Genomic DNA, 15,512 nt, shown 5'->3' with positions numbered 1-15,512 from the left:
GTGTGTGTGTGTGTGTGTGTGTGTGTGTGTGTGTGTGTGTGTGTGTGTGTGTGTGTGTGTGTGTGTGTGTGTGTGTGTGTATAGACAGAGAGTCCTGTGAAAATCAGTTATATAGTACAATTACAAAAAGACTGACCAAAACATGGGTTGTTGGAATGGCCTGCATGGGTGAAAAGGTTCTCTCTGAAAACAACGTGGTAGCACAGCTTAGGTTTGCAAAGTTGCATCTGAACAAACCACCAGATTTCTGGAACAATGTGCTTTGGACAGATGGGACTGAAGTGGAAATATTTGGTCACAATGCACTGAATTTTGGAGAAAACCAAATGCAGCATGGCACCTCATACCAACTGTCAGCACATTGGTGGAGGGGTGATGATTTGGGCTTGTTTTGCTGCCACAGGACTTGGGCACCTTGCAGCCATTGAGCCGACCATGAACTCCTCTTTATGCCTAGAGTCTAGAGATGTGAGGACATCAGTCCAAACCTCAAGCTCAGCAGCAAATCTACAACAGCAAGTCTGCCAAACAGAAGGAAGAAGTCCAGCCCTCAGGCTTAAAACAACACCTCACTTCACTGAAGCAATACTGGCAGGCATACTCGCATCTATCTATAGATGTTGCTCCATGACCCACACGTATCGGTAATAAGTGTGGTTACATGTGTAAACTGATAATGGTCTAAAACGAATTTCCACCATACTCAGCCCAACTTTACTAACGCATTGCGCCAGAACAAACTGGGTTTGTGTAAGAAATGTACAATTGGTATTTACAAAGAGAGCGCAATGACAGGATCGCATGGTAGAGGTGGCAACTGGGAAGTTTTGCAACTGACCCATATTTCACTAGCACATAGTACAGGGAGGAGAATATTTAAGTGTACAAATTGACGAAAGGATTGTGCTCAGTGCAATTTTGCCCTGCTTAGTAAATCTGGCCCTTAATTATCCATCTTCATCCGCTTTGTCCGGGGCCGGGTCGCGGGGGCAGCAGCCTAAGCAAATTACTGTCATAATAATAATAATATTTATAATTTACTTCTATCAAAGAGAAATCAGTCTTGAAAACAAATGGATAAAAAAAAACAACACGGCTGACATGTACAAAACCATTAATGTCATCACTTTGTGTTTGTGGGTGCAGGGGGGCCTACTCCTATGTGAAGAGAGTAACTCGCAAGAACGGAAAGACCGAGTTTGCTGCCAAATTCATTTCTGCTCGCGGAAATAGGAAAGCCTTGGCTCTCAGAGAGATGGAGCTTCTGTCTGAGCTGGATAACGAGAGGATTCTCTACTTCCATGATGCCTTTGAGAAGAAGAACGTGGTGGTGCTTATCACAGATTTGTATCCTTTCACTAGAACATACAGTGAAATCTGTAATCTACGTTTTACAGAAAAATGTTTTTTCCTCCTGCATCTCCTATTCACATTTTATCTTCTACATTGTCAAACAAAAGTGCACTTAAATGCATCTCAAGTACAAGATGCACAGCATTAATCCTAACGTCCCCCCGTACCCCCCGGAGGCATGAATGAAGCAGCCGAGCTTTTTCTCTCTGACTCATCGCTGCTGAGAGGAATTAGCAAGAGATAGAGTGTGGGGGAGTTTTGCTCATTTATAATTCATTTCTCATGCACCTACCAGTCAGACTATGCAATCAAGTAGCTGCAGCAGCAGCAGCTTTGTTTTTCTTTTTTCTTAACTCTTGTACAAAGATGTCACGAGGAGTTGCTGGAAAGAATGGCCAAGAAAACAACAGTCATGGAACTGCAGGTTTGTGTCTTTCTGCTGACTGCACTGCGCTTTCATTATGTAACGTGCCTTTCAGGATTCACTCCTGTTGTGTTTCATGCTACAGATCCGCAGCAGTGTTCAGCAGGTTTTGGAGGGTCTTCGCTATCTCCACCAAAAAAATATAGCTCACCTCGACATAAAGGTATCCATCTGTCCCACCACAAGCACTGTATCAGATTTGATTTACCTTTTATGAGTCCTAATGTTGTTGTTTTTGTACACATCCCCTCTAGCCAGAAAATATTTTGATGGCAAGTACAGGGAGTGATCAGATCCGCATTTGCGACTTCGGGAATGCCATTAAATTGGAGACTTCAGAGGAGCACTACTGCAAATACGGCACACCAGAATATGTCGCTCCAGAGATTGTTAACCAAACTCCAGTTTCCACAGCAACAGACATATGGTCAGCCACCTGTTCTCTGGCATGGAGAAGTGACTAGGCACAGCAGGCACTATATACACTCACAGTTATCTGCAAGTCCATCAAATTTCTGTGTTTATCTGTGCTTTTATGTTGCTCTTCAAATTCCAAGTCACGTATGTGTCCTGCTCTCCCACAGGCCTGTTGGTGTCATCACTTACCTCTGGTACGTTTTTTTCTTCTTCACAGCATGTGTGTATTTAAACCCAATCAGTCAATCTGACATCTTGCTAAATAAAACACCTGTTCTTTTTTTGCTTTAGCCTGACCGGCGTGTCACCTTTTGCGGGCGAGAATGACAAAGCCACTGCTTTAAACATCAGGAACTACAATGTGGCGTTTGAGGAGAGCATGTTTTCTGACCTCTGCAAAGAAGCAAAAGGATTTGTCATCAAGCTTTTGGTGGTGGACAGACTGTAAGCATTTTGATGCCTCTTAGTTTTGTACCATAAAAATACTGTATATGATGCAACTGTGCTACAGTTCACAGATTAAACATGTCTGAACTGTAACTGTGTCCCAAACCTAGGAGGGCAAGTGCCATCGAGTGCCTTCGTCATCCTTGGTTCAAGGTGAGCTATCACTGGAACATCTACCATCCTGTCGACTGTGTCACTGATTCATGAGATGTAGTTATGTCTCTGTTAATAGTGCTCCCACCTATTGTTTTGTCTTGCAGTCACCAACAAACAAAAGCATCAGCACAGCTATGCTAAAACAAGTTTTGGCTCGAAGGCGATGGCAGGTAACAGACGACAAAACGTTCATTTAGCATTTGGAAATTAGGGTGAAATGCATAAAGACACCACAGGCTGATTCCTGCTGAGGGATTGAGGCTTGTTTTTGAATAGATTTATCATGTTTCTCCAAACATGATGCTGTGCTTTATGGACGAACATCTCCACTTGTCTGTCCAAATGACATTGTTCCAGAAGTCTTGGGGTTTGTTCAGATGCAGCTTTACAAACCTAAACCATGCTGTCATGTTCTTTTGAGAGATAAGAGGTTTTCTCCTAGAAGCCCTTCCAAAAAGGCGATACTTGTTCATTTTTTTCTAATTGTACTCTCATGAACTTTGACATTTAACATGCAACCTGAGGCTTTTAGATTCTTCGGTCGCTCTTTGGTTTACAGTTAAATAAATGGTTAAAATGATTTGCACTCTGCTTTTATTCACACTTTATACAGAGTTTTGGAAACAGGGGCGTACTTAGATTAGAGACTAATCCTACAAAATCCTCTGCTAACTATTTCAGCGTTCCCTCATCAGCTATAAATCCAAAATGGTGATGCGGTCCATCCCTGAGCTCCTAGATGACTCAAGCAGCCATGTCTTCATTGCTGTGGCCCGGCATTTAAAAGAAGGCTCCCCGCCACCCTCCTCTTCGTCTGATTCAGATGCAGATGTGGATGAGCTTCCCTTTATTCCTATGCCACTGTCCATGGTTTTCTCGGGTTCCAGGGTCTCCCTCAATGAGATCCCAGGGGATGAAGATGTCACGGGACGGCACGGTTTCATTGCAGATGGGACAAGGAAAAAGGAAAGCATAGGTGCAAATAATAGAGGAGGGGCTACTAAATGCATAAAAGATGAAGACATAACCCCAAATGAGGCGCAAACAGAAAATATAAAACGAGCTCCCTTGAAAAAAGGATCAAGTGTGGAGTCAGATGAATCCCAGACAAAAGCCAGGCGGTCTACAATAAGGAGGGGGAGTTCTGCCGATTCAGCGCTGCTTCTCCACATTGACCCAGAAGAAGAAAGTGCAGAAAAGGAATCAGAAGAAAGAAACAAGAGTTTGAAAAAGGCTGTTTCCATGGAACTACCCAATCGCAGTCCAAGCCCTGGGGCTACAAAGTTAAGCCAGGAGGATTACGCCCTAAAACTGGAACTGATGAGACAACGGCTGCTCAGGGGAGGAAATGTGGACAAAAATATGAGTGGCCTTCGAGGGCCCCTTTTTGAAACACTCGGCATTGAAGATGAGAGGCAAACAGGATCCCTTGATCGGAATTTGAGGAGATCAAGAACTGGGCCGTCAGCACTCGTCAGAGCAGCTTCCTCTGAGAGTCCAGGAGAAGACACGCCAAAGACTAAAGTTTTTCGCAAAAGTACCTCTTTCACTCAGGGGGATTCTGAGCCCATGCCCCTGCACAGAAGGTTTGGAGCCCCCTTAGAGATACCATCTGTGGGTAGTTCTAGCATAGTAGGGAAGAAGCTCCAGGAGGCAACCTCGATGTCTGCACTAACAGAAGACACAAAAGCGGAGTCTGCCTCAACCACAGCACAGGGAAGACCAGACCAACAGGAAAAACATATGAGCGAACTTGGTGAGGAAGAAGGGATGAAAGAAAAAAGGACCAAGTCCCAAATAGAAGGGGCAGACAAAGAAGAATGTGATTATGCGTATCCTTCTGTTATTACTCCTATAATAATAATAGAGGAGGAGGAGGATGAAGAAGAGAGGAAAGAAAACCAGGCATTACATATCAGCAAGCAGAAAGTGAAAGACAAGGAAATGTCACAGAGTAGTGAAGAAGCATCATTTGCAGGGCAGTCTCAAACATCTGACAAACCCCAATCCAAGGATCCTTCTACTATAGCCAAAACAAAGTCTGCAGATGCATCTTCATCCCCGGAACATCCAGCAGTATTTGCCAAAGTAGCAACACCTGAGCGATCTCCAGGTTCTGTCTCTTCTTCATCAAACCCAGACCTTCCTTCCATCCCTCGCCAGCTTATTCTCAGAACAGACATCAAAGACATTGACTCAGAGGAGCTCTTTGAAGCGAGGTTTAAAAAGCGAGAATCGTCTTTGACCCGTGGCCTCAAAAAACTCACCAGAAACAAATCAGAGGAGAAATCGCCTGTATTAAGTAGAAAAGCAAATGAGGGGGCTGAAGAGATTTATAGGCCTGCACCAAGAGGGGCGCCTCTAGAAATGGTATCGTCAGGACTTAAGGAGAAATCGAAATCTGTTCAAGATTTAAGAAGAGATGACCAAGAAACAGGCCTTGGTTTAATTGGAAGGTTTTCCTTGCGGGCCAAGAGGTCACCATCCACTGAGAAGAAGGTTCAGAAATCACAAGAAGATAAGCAATCCAATGTGCAGGAAACGGCTAAAAGCAAGAGAGTGTCTTGGGCTGTTGGTCGCAGTAAGTCTTTGGATACAAAGGAACTGAATGGTGGAGGGACACAGAAGAATGTGGATGACAGGGAGCAAGGAAAAGCTGAGGAGTCGTCTGTATCTGCCATGAGGCGTAAGTTTGAGTCCAAAGTGGCAGGAATCTCTGCCAAACTAAGGACTCAGTCAGAGGAGAGGAACAATAAAGACACAGAGAAAGAGCTGGCTCAAGGGGATTTACACAAGGTCACAGACTCTCCTGTCCTGGCAATGAAACATAGGTTTGAGAACAAAGTGGCAGGAATATCTGCAAAAATACGCAGTCAGTCTGAAGAGAGAAAAGGAGATTCAGAGGGAAAGCGCACACCCCTGTTTACCCGCCACCGTCACTCTCAGTCTGAGGGCCGTGGACTCAAAGGAATGGGAATCCCTGAGAATCAGCTAGCAAAACAAACTGGCGCCTCAGGGTCTAAGGAATCAGTTGAATCCACTTCTAGCATCCATTCTGAGAGTGAGAGAAGGTCACGGTGGGACAGGTGGGGTTTGACAAGGGGCAAGAAAGACAAAACGCCTTCCCAATCTGATTTGCCCTCAAGCGTCCCCAAAGAAGAGGCAAAAAGCCAACAGTTTGTCCGCTCTGCTTCAGATTTTGCTCCAGTGTTTCACATCAAATTGAAAGACCACGTCCTGCTGGAGGGGGAACCTGTCACTCTTAGCTGCCTTCCAGCTGGTAGCCCACAACCACAAATTACATGGATGAAAGGTAGCTTTATCAATTATCAAAATAATGTAAATAGTGCAGATAATTCGTTAATGCTTTTGTGTATTCTAGATCGGAAACCACTGGAGGTGGATGACAGAGTCAACCTAATCTCCCACCCAGATGGAAGACAGCTTGTAATGATCAGAAAATCCACCTATAAGGACGCCGGGGTTTACGAATGTGTAGCATCCAACCCCATAGCTACTATTACTACCTCCTGTACTCTTTCCATAGCTTGTAAGTCACTTGTCTGTTCCATAACATTCCATAACTATTTACGTTTTAGTTAAATTTTTGTTTTATAGAATGGAAAAAATACATATATTTCTCCACCCTCTCCTGCAATTGTCATCAGTGGGGACGTTAGCAATAAACACTAAAAATGTTTTTTGTACCTGTCTGTTAAATATATTGATTAGAAGTTGCAGAAGTTGTAAAGGTGAACATTTTTAGATGGTAGTGTGTGGGGATCTTGTTTTTGGAGCAGTGTCTCAAGTGGTCATTTGAGGAACTGCAGTTTTCCAGTACACCATTTCCAGCCCCATACATTGCAGCAGCAACAGAACATGAACTTAGCACTCTTCACAGAGGAAGAGCTGCTCATTTTCCTGCCAGACATACAGTAATTTTCATAATGTGATGCTTTTTACATTATTGAATTTTAATTGCACTGAGAATGGTATGAATAATAACACTAAAATGAACATTATTGCCAATGGATTCATTTTACAGTAGATTAACTTAATGGATTTTTGGGATTTTCTCATAATTATCACCTATTAAAAGTAAATGATACCGTATTCCCTGCAGTTTTGTACATGATGATCAAAACCAACTGGGGCAGGGCATACTCTAAACTTCAATCATGCCTTTCCACAAAGAGGCTATATTAAGAGCAGCAGTCTGCTTACAAATGCAACAGAAAAAATGAGACTTTGGGGGCTTTGGTGGAAAGTATATTTCTTAGATGTCAGGTGCAGTCAGTTGCTTTTGAATGTTTTCCTACAGATTTGGCCGTGTAGTATTACTTGAGACAGCTTATCTCCCTTCCATTGTCTTGCTAGTGGGCCATCGTAAAAGGAAATGTTTTGTGAAAATAGAGCACCAAATTATCCTGTCATGTTTGGTTTCATTTCATTGCAACTCAAACATTAAATTGAACTGTTTTATATTTTCATATAAGTCAGTGATCAGATCTGTTACATAAATCTAATATAAACTAAACAACAACCGTGATGAAGATTAAACATGGCAGAGGAAATCTACAGTTTATAGAAAAAGAAAGTAACAATAATCAAACATGAAAACATTTTAGCATTGAATATCTAACACAAAAGGCAGTAAAGTGCAATGAAAAAAAACATCCACCCGTGAGCGATGATTAATAATCGAACAGCAATAACACCAAGGATTAGTACTGTTAGCACCAGGTAGCGCCTTTTACCAAGGTTTGAACACAACTGAAAGTTGCTCACATATATTTATTCAGACAAATAAGACTCACAAACTTGTAAAATCACAAACAACTAAAAGAGCCTACTCGGATCAGACCTGTGAAATCATGTGTCTTGCTTTATGGAATTAAAATGATCAGTAGTAGCTATGGTAGTTAAAAATATTTTTTCTCACATATAGCAAGTGATGATAGTCCTATAGTTTGGCCACCAAAAAGGCTTCTGTAGAGACAATGTGACATACTCCAAAATCCAAGTCCACTGGAAGTCATGCAATATGCAATATGCCTTTAGCTAAAACCATCGATTTTTCAATATCATGTTAGGATTTTAGCATTCTATGTATATTTAGCTATTAAAAGCTAATGGTAGCTATTTATTTGCAAGCTACTATAGTTAGGCAACAAAACGATAACAGTTTAGGTACTAAAATGATATATCTATAGAAATATGGTAGCTTAAAACTGATATTTGGTAAGTAAGTAAGAATATTTACTGTAAAGGCCCCAGAATATTATTCTTGCTTATGCCTCCCATGTAGTTTCAACATTGCCCACTTTGAGTGCTTGAAAGGCTCATTTCTTTAGTTAGTTCAGTTCATCTCAGTTCATTAGTCTGTTGGTGCATGCCTGCTGATATACGATTTGTAAGACTGATACCGATATTTGGTGATTTAAAAATTCAGTATATTGGTCACTATTTTTTTTTCTTCTTTTAAACACAAATAGATTTCCCTGCAATTTCTTATGTGTAGGTATTTGTGAATCCTTACTAGGATAATTGGCAGTCCTTACAGTGTATACTTACATTACTTGTTGTTTTCCTCTTTTCTTAAATTCCAACTCTTTTTTTTATCTTCATCCAATGAAGGTGTCCCCAAACGACCAGGGACCCCTGAAGTTCCTCAGACTTATAACAACACAGCCCTGGTGCTGTGGAAGCCATCTGAGACAAAATCTCCATGCAGCTACATTCTGGAAAGAAAAACCGAGGGTGAGTTTTATTCTATAAGTTTCTCTCCTTAAAAATACTTCTGATTAGAGGAGATCATTGTTCACTTTGGTTTTTTTGTTGTTGTTTTTTAAAAACTTCCCTTTGTGTACTGTGTCATTATGGCCTTTCACATCAGGATAAAATAATTTAACTCTACGTTTTAAGTTCCTAAGAGGTAACTTTTGTAAGGTTTTTAACCCAGTGAGGAGAATTCTCCAGAGATGATAGTTTGCAAATCTACAGACACCATTTAGATGGAGAAAGTGACTCAGTCCACGAGGGAATAGTGAGTGTACCAGAGCTGCTGTCAGAATTTTTTTTCATTATGGCCAATGAATCATCATTTGGCAGATGAAGAAGGGAGTAGATTCTGAATTTTTAACTGATCATTGATCAAAAAAGAAAGTAATCTTTGGCAGGGAGAATTAATGTACGTTCTCACAAAACACTGTGCCACTACCTAATTTACATTTTAATTCAGGTCTGATTCGCCGTGCTTTTACAGAAAATGAGATGTAATGACAGATTATTTTTCAGGAGGCAAACTGAACACAGGCTTGTGTCTGTGAAGGTTCTCAGTCATCCAGGTCATCGTAGTCAAAGGAGCTTGCAAAGAAAGGCGTCTGGACTTCTTTAAATTACTTGAAGACGTTTCACCTCTCATCCGAGAAGCTTCTAACTTAAAGAAGTCCAGACGCTTTTCTTTGCAAGCTCCTTTGACTGAACACAGGCTTCTTATTCACAAAATCAATACTTTATGTGTTAATCAATGCTGCCATAGGGTGTTATATTAATTAAACTACTTCTTTTTTCTTTGGTTGTTTTTCCATTCAAAGAGGACAAAATAGAAAAATGTTGCATTAATGTATTCACCTTTGTTTTCTAATACTAAACCAAGCATTTTTATACCTAGAATCATTCGTACAACATGTAAAATTAAATAAATACCAATCAAAATTCAGTATTTAGTTTCATATTACCTTATAGCAACATCTTATACTCTTTATTTCCTTTCCGTCCTGCAGGTGATTCGAACTGGTTAACTGTAGCCACTGGAATTGCCGACTGCTACTACAATGTCACAGACCTGCCACCAGGTGGCACCTTCAAGTTCCGCGTGGCCTGTGTGAACAAGGCCGGACAGGGGCCGTACAGCAACTGTTGTAGGCCAGTTAGCTTGGCGCCCACAGGTATAATACTGCTTGTTAAAGAGTGAGCATACATGGACAAAAAGCTGAACAGAGCTAGAAAAACAAAACTGTTCTAAAAGCATCACACCAAAGCACAAGCTATGGATTAAATCCCATCGTGTGTCACAATATTAGCAAGCCCAAGTGAACTGCATTCCCTCCAATAGAAAGCAAAGGGAAACCCCTTCTCTTTTTAATGACCATATTAATGACCATACTTGATGTATGACTCTTTGTTAATGGGTTAATGGACTTAATTGCCACGTAGCTGTCCCTGAGTCTGTTTGTGCTGGAGGTTTCTACCTGTTAAAAGGGAGTTTTTCCTTTCCACCATCACCAAGTACTTGCTCAAAGGTAGTTGTCTGATTTTGGGGGGTCTTTTGGGGGGTCTTTATCTTGATTTTAGACCTGGTACGTCTGTCATTAACAAGATGCTACTCTAGGATCAATATCCGATGCTTTTCAGTCAGATCCAGTCTTTTCTATAATATCTGGTTTAAAACTAAGCAAGACTTTGAGAGTCAAAATGCTAACTTGTGGTAGCTCCTTCCATTTTTTATATACAGTCTATAACAAAATCATGAAAATCCTGCATTTTCATTAACTGGTAGTGCCACGGCATAGTATGAAAAGCATCCAGACCATGTACATTGTCTCAAACCAAACAAAAACAAATGTAAGAAAGCTACGCAACAAACAACATGTTTAAAAACTGTAGTTTGCTACAAGCAGCTAATATACTGAGTAAATAATTGATGTATTTAATCTGTCACTCTATTAACACAGTTGGAGGAGCTTCACCTACCGTTGCTGTTGTAAAGACAGCCCCAACCCCACCTGTGATTACCTCCTCAGTGACATTCCCTTCACACAAACCAGTCCAAAATAGCGTTCCCAGATCAACGGTCTCCACCATCACCTCCACTTCCTCTACTCCAAAACATAAAGCCCTCACTGATGCATCCTATCTTCAATCTGCATCTCCATCATCTACAATTGTGGTGACTCCTATCCCTCTAACCTCCTCGCCTTCCGGCCCTTCAACAAACCCTTCATTGCCATCTGCAGGTGCAACAGTGGATGGCACACAAAAAATAAGCCCCACTCTCCCTTCATCATCCACCTCCAAAGCAACCTCTCCCTTTGTCCTCCCCAAACCTCAGAGTCCAGTAAATGTGGTGACTCCTATGACACAGACTGCAGCTGTATTACCCCCACCTTCTGTTGTAACCCCACCTTCGACCCCCACAAAACCAACCGTGGCCTCAGTACCCACATATGTCCCCACGATCACTGCTACTGCTCGTGTGGCCCCGACTCCGGTGTCCTTTACCCCACAAGTACTACAGACCTCCAGCTTGAGTCCCATCGGTGATGGAGCCAGTACCCCCGCCAGAGGCACCCCATCGGGACGCGCTACACCCTCTACTGCTCTACGACAGGGAGTTCCACAGAAACCGTACACTTTCCTAGATGAGAAAGCGAGGTGAGATAGATATTGTCCTTTTGGGGGAAAAAGACATGAATCTTGCAAAGAAACATCAGAGTTAGGATAACAAGAAATTCAGAAGCTGGTGGATCAAAGAGATGTTGAGACTGCTGTTAAATTTATATTTGTTTGACGTTACTCTGAAAGTTATAACTTGAGAAAAAATCTATGCACATGGTCAAGCTTTTATTTGCGTTGTGCAAAGGACTAATCAGGACTTATCATTGGCAGGGGTCGGTTTGGAGTCGTCCGAGAGTGCAGAGAGAATGCGACAGGTAAAATCTACATGGCAAAGATCATTCCCTACATTCAAGAGAACAAGCAGGAGATCCTGAAGGAGTATGAAATCCTGAAATCTCTTCACAATGAAAAAGTCATGGGTCTCCACGAAGCCTACATCACACCACGCTACCTGGTGCTGGTGGCAGAGTACTGCACTGGCAAAGAGCTGCTATACAGCCTTATAGACAGGTAGGATGGTGGATATGTTGACTCACACTGACACACAAACTCAGACAAACTTGCATAGCAGGAGTCTAAAAAGAAGATTCTTACTTGGAGTCATTAAGGTTGAAAAGGAGGTTGTTATTTGATTCTGCTTTAAGTTGTATTTCACACCATGGCTGTATTCGGGAGCAGCAGAGATAAGCTAGGAGTGAAGTGGGTTGCAAAGTGGCTTGAAGATATAAAATAAATATGCCCTAAATGAGATTGATTGCATAAAAGCGTATCAGCTGAGCTCTCAGGTGATGTAGGCTGGCAATGAATCAGTCTTTCATCAATCTCTCAACACTTTAAATTTAAATTAGCATTAATTTATTCAGGATATGCTGCTTGAACTCTCCCTGTCTGTGTCCTATAATCACACGTGAACCTCCTCTTTCACTGACAAAAAGGTTTCGTTACTCTGAAGACGATGTGGTGGGATACCTGGTCCAGATTGTCCAGGGGGTCGAGTACCTCCACAACCATCGCATCCTCCATCTGGACCTCAAGCCTGACAACATCATGGTGACCAACCTCAACGCCATCAAGATTGTGGACTTTGGGAGCGCGCAGACCTTCAACCCCCTCAGCCTCAAGCAGCAGGAATCAGGACCAGGAACGCTGGAGTACATGGGTAAGGATCAAGAAATGCAGGCTCTATATGCTTAATATTTTCGATGGAAGGAATTTCTACTAAATCTGAAAATCTTCTGCTTTTCTAAATTTTCCTCTTCTGATAAATGTGATCCAAGCTCCTGAGATGGTGAAAGGCGAAGTGGTTGGTCCTCCTGCAGATATTTGGACTGTTGGCATTGTCACCTACATTATGTAAGTTTTCTTTTTGCTTCGTGCCACTAATGACCTTTACCCTTAACGCCAGAGTGAATAGGATGAATTGTATTTAAATTCAGTCAAACAAATACGATGTTTTGCATATTTACATTTTGGAATAAGCAACCTGACTGTTTATTTTTTCTGTGTCTCTTCAACCAGGCTTAGTGGTCACCTCCCCTTTGAAGATAAGGACCTTCAGCATGTTGAATCCAAAATCCTGATGGCCAAGTTTGACCCAACGAAACTGTACCCAAATGTGTCTCAAAGTGCCTCTGCATTTCTCAAGAAGATGTTGAGCAGTTACCCATGGTGATTATCATTTTAAAAAAGTTGATTATAAGTTGTTTTTTTTTTAAACAAGAACAATATCAAATGCTACCTAATATGTTTTTTAGGGCCCGCCCGACTACAAAAGATTGCTTCACACATGCCTGGCTGCAGGACTCCTACCTGATGAAGCTCAGGAGACAGACTCTCACCTTCGCCTCCAGCCGACTTAAAGAGTTCCTGGTGGAACAACAAAGCCGTCGCACAGAGGAAGCCACCAAGCACAAAGTGCTGTTGCGGACCTACCAGAGCTCCCCTCAGTCCCCGGCATCTGGGACTTCTCCGCATGTTCCAAGCCCAAAGTGAGGTGACAGTAAAGAAGCCACACTGAAATAAAAAATCGGAGCTCGTTGCATCTTAATACGTCCTCTGTAACCGAAGCAGACAGCCTCGATTCAACAACAGCGGGATTCTTACGTTAAAGAAAATCCCAGTGAAGGAGAAGCCGACCGCTGTGATGTGAATCCACGACTTGCAAACTGCTAATTCACAAGAAGGACACAGGATTTCTTTTCTTTGATTGCACAGTTTCTCAGTCACATTGTGGTTTCCGAAATTGCACATCAATATTCAGTTTAGCCTCGGTCTCCACTCTGCACGATCAGCCTGGAACATGTGTACCATGAATACTTTTACCTTGTTTATGCCACTAAGATTAGTAGTAGTAAACAACTCATGTGAATGTACCATGATTTAAGCTGCTATCTTATGTATTTTTTGCATTTAGCCACACATTTTAAAACCCAACCAAAAAGATGTTTTGGGTTTGGTTTTCTTTTCTTTCTTTTTTTTGTCATTTGGAAATTGTTTACTTTTTTCCATGTTAATTTATTTGCATGTGCGTATGTGTGAGTGTGTGCGCGCCTGTGTGAGTGTGTGCATGACCATTTTTGACTCACTTTTTTTGAAACTAGCATCATGGTGACAAAAAAAAAGGAAAAAAGAAAAACTAAAAATAAGGGGTGTCTTTGTGGTTTGTGTCATACAGTAAACATGAATTGATTTTGGGTGAGTTAGGAATATCTAGTACAATTTCTTGTTCTGTGGTTAAAACTTAACTTTTAACTGTAATACAGCGATGGAAAAAGGTCCTTAATGTAGATAACATTTTATTCTGAGAAGTCACACACTGGTAAATTACTGTGGTGTCAGTATTACCCAACGGCTGATCAGGTTACCTCATTCCTAATCAGCCTGTCACCAGTGCCTAAATCAGGTTGACATCCAAAATGTTTAACTTGTATATGTGTCTCCACTGGTTTTAATCCACATTTGATCAAAGTAAATATTTGATCACAATATCTGGACTTTATAGCCAAACGCACATGCACAGAGATTCTTACATGCCGAGGTTTATACATGCATACATACACAGAGTACATGCCGTCCTTGTAATAATAGACCGTCTTGTGTATTGCTCTATCACAGTGTTCCTTTTTTGTATGAATTTGGATGGTTGAAGATTTGTAAATGTACCAATTTGCGGTGTTTATATGTGGAAAAAGTTGAAAATGTTTTTATGAGATGGTATGTAATAAACTATTGATACAATTGGGAATATTAACTTTTTTCTTGTATGTGTAGGATGCTGTTTTAGGTTCACACTTACACTTTGTTTTTGTTTGTTTTTTAAAATTTATACAGATAATGGGCATGTAAAACTATGCAAACGATTCACTTCTTGTTGATGATCCCCTGGGGAGTGCAGTTGAGCACAACAAATATGACTGAAGCCATGAGTTCAAACTTTTAAGTGTTCATTTCCTTAACTTGTTTTCCTGCAATTGAAAGAGCAATGCCAGTTTTACATGGGTGGCAAGAAACAAGGAAGTCTTAGTGGCTATTTTATTATGCCATCATTGGAAAAAAAGCCAACATATGCATTCCTAAAATTCCTAAAAAATACAATATTAGGGATATTTCACTACAAGATTAAAAATGCACAAAATATGTATTGAAATACAAACATAACACTTTAAACTAATTTAAGTTTAAAGTGTTTATGTGGGTCTTGAAATACAATGGGTTTTTGACATCCCTTGCCCAAGTATGTGTTTTAAAGGTAGAGTGTGTAAAATCTCACCACTAGATGTCAGTAGATTGCAGTTTAAGTCAACTGAATTCTGTTGTCTTTCCACTACCAATTCACATACATAATCCAAGCTGTGGTGGTCACCGTAGGACAAATGTGTTTTAGTCAGCCGAGAGAGATCAGACAACGTTAAATCCAGACGGTACCGCAGAACAGCCATGGGTGGCTGGTGTGTTTCTACTGTTTGTGTAAAAAAAATTCTGTACACACTATCTTTTAACATATTTGAATAACATCAACATTTAGTAATAAAGATAATAAAAAATATATGCCAATTAAATTTTTTGCAGTATGTTATGTTTATCTCCAAGTCACCTGAGAAACCCTAACTCAGGGGTGTCCAACAAGTTTCCTGCAGGCTTTAGATTTGTCCTTGATCCATCACAGCAGATAAATGGCTAAATTACTTCCGCAACATGCCTTGAAGTTCTCCCGAGGCCTGGTAATGAACTAATCATTTGATTCAGGTGTGTTGACCCCAGGTGGATATCTAAAACCTGCAGGCAGTGTTGGGGAGTAACGGAATACATGTACCGC

General features: G+C 41.1%; 1 protein-coding gene across 8 annotated transcripts in view; it reads left to right on the top strand.

Moving 5' to 3' along the window:
* The window catches only part of LOC102192658 (striated muscle preferentially expressed protein kinase-like), a 59,832-nt gene extending 46,190 nt beyond the window's left edge, over positions 1 to 13,642 (top strand). For all 8 annotated transcript variants that reach the window (XM_005749459.2, XM_013915016.1, XM_013915021.1 and 5 more), the window contains 18 exons: positions 1,147 to 1,347; positions 1,720 to 1,777; positions 1,863 to 1,940; positions 2,032 to 2,204; positions 2,362 to 2,388; positions 2,486 to 2,638; positions 2,752 to 2,794; positions 2,902 to 2,967; positions 3,479 to 6,110; positions 6,180 to 6,347; positions 8,435 to 8,557; positions 9,583 to 9,747; positions 10,534 to 11,233; positions 11,468 to 11,707; positions 12,133 to 12,356; positions 12,475 to 12,550; positions 12,716 to 12,865; positions 12,952 to 13,642. In XM_005749459.2, coding sequence (XP_005749516.1) covers positions 1,147 to 1,347; positions 1,720 to 1,777; positions 1,863 to 1,940; positions 2,032 to 2,204; positions 2,362 to 2,388; positions 2,486 to 2,638; positions 2,752 to 2,794; positions 2,902 to 2,967; positions 3,479 to 6,110; positions 6,180 to 6,347; positions 8,435 to 8,557; positions 9,583 to 9,747; positions 10,534 to 11,233; positions 11,468 to 11,707; positions 12,133 to 12,356; positions 12,475 to 12,550; positions 12,716 to 12,865; positions 12,952 to 13,189 — 5,515 coding nt within the window. In that variant the 3' untranslated portion in view covers positions 13,190 to 13,642. The remainder of the gene's footprint in view (positions 1 to 1,146; positions 1,348 to 1,719; positions 1,778 to 1,862; positions 1,941 to 2,031; positions 2,205 to 2,361; positions 2,389 to 2,485; positions 2,639 to 2,751; positions 2,795 to 2,901; positions 2,968 to 3,478; positions 6,111 to 6,179; positions 6,348 to 8,434; positions 8,558 to 9,582; positions 9,748 to 10,533; positions 11,234 to 11,467; positions 11,708 to 12,132; positions 12,357 to 12,474; positions 12,551 to 12,715; positions 12,866 to 12,951) is intronic.
* Positions 13,643 to 15,512: the final 1,870 nt, after the last annotated feature.

The sequence above is a fragment of the Pundamilia nyererei genome, unplaced genomic scaffold, assembly GCF_000239375.1.
Source record: "Pundamilia nyererei isolate P.nyererei 1_Seehausen unplaced genomic scaffold, PunNye1.0 scaffold00245, whole genome shotgun sequence".
In the NCBI taxonomy this organism is placed as follows: domain Eukaryota; kingdom Metazoa; phylum Chordata; class Actinopteri; order Cichliformes; family Cichlidae; genus Pundamilia; species Pundamilia nyererei.
This window is presented reverse-complemented; position numbering and strand designations above follow the sequence as displayed.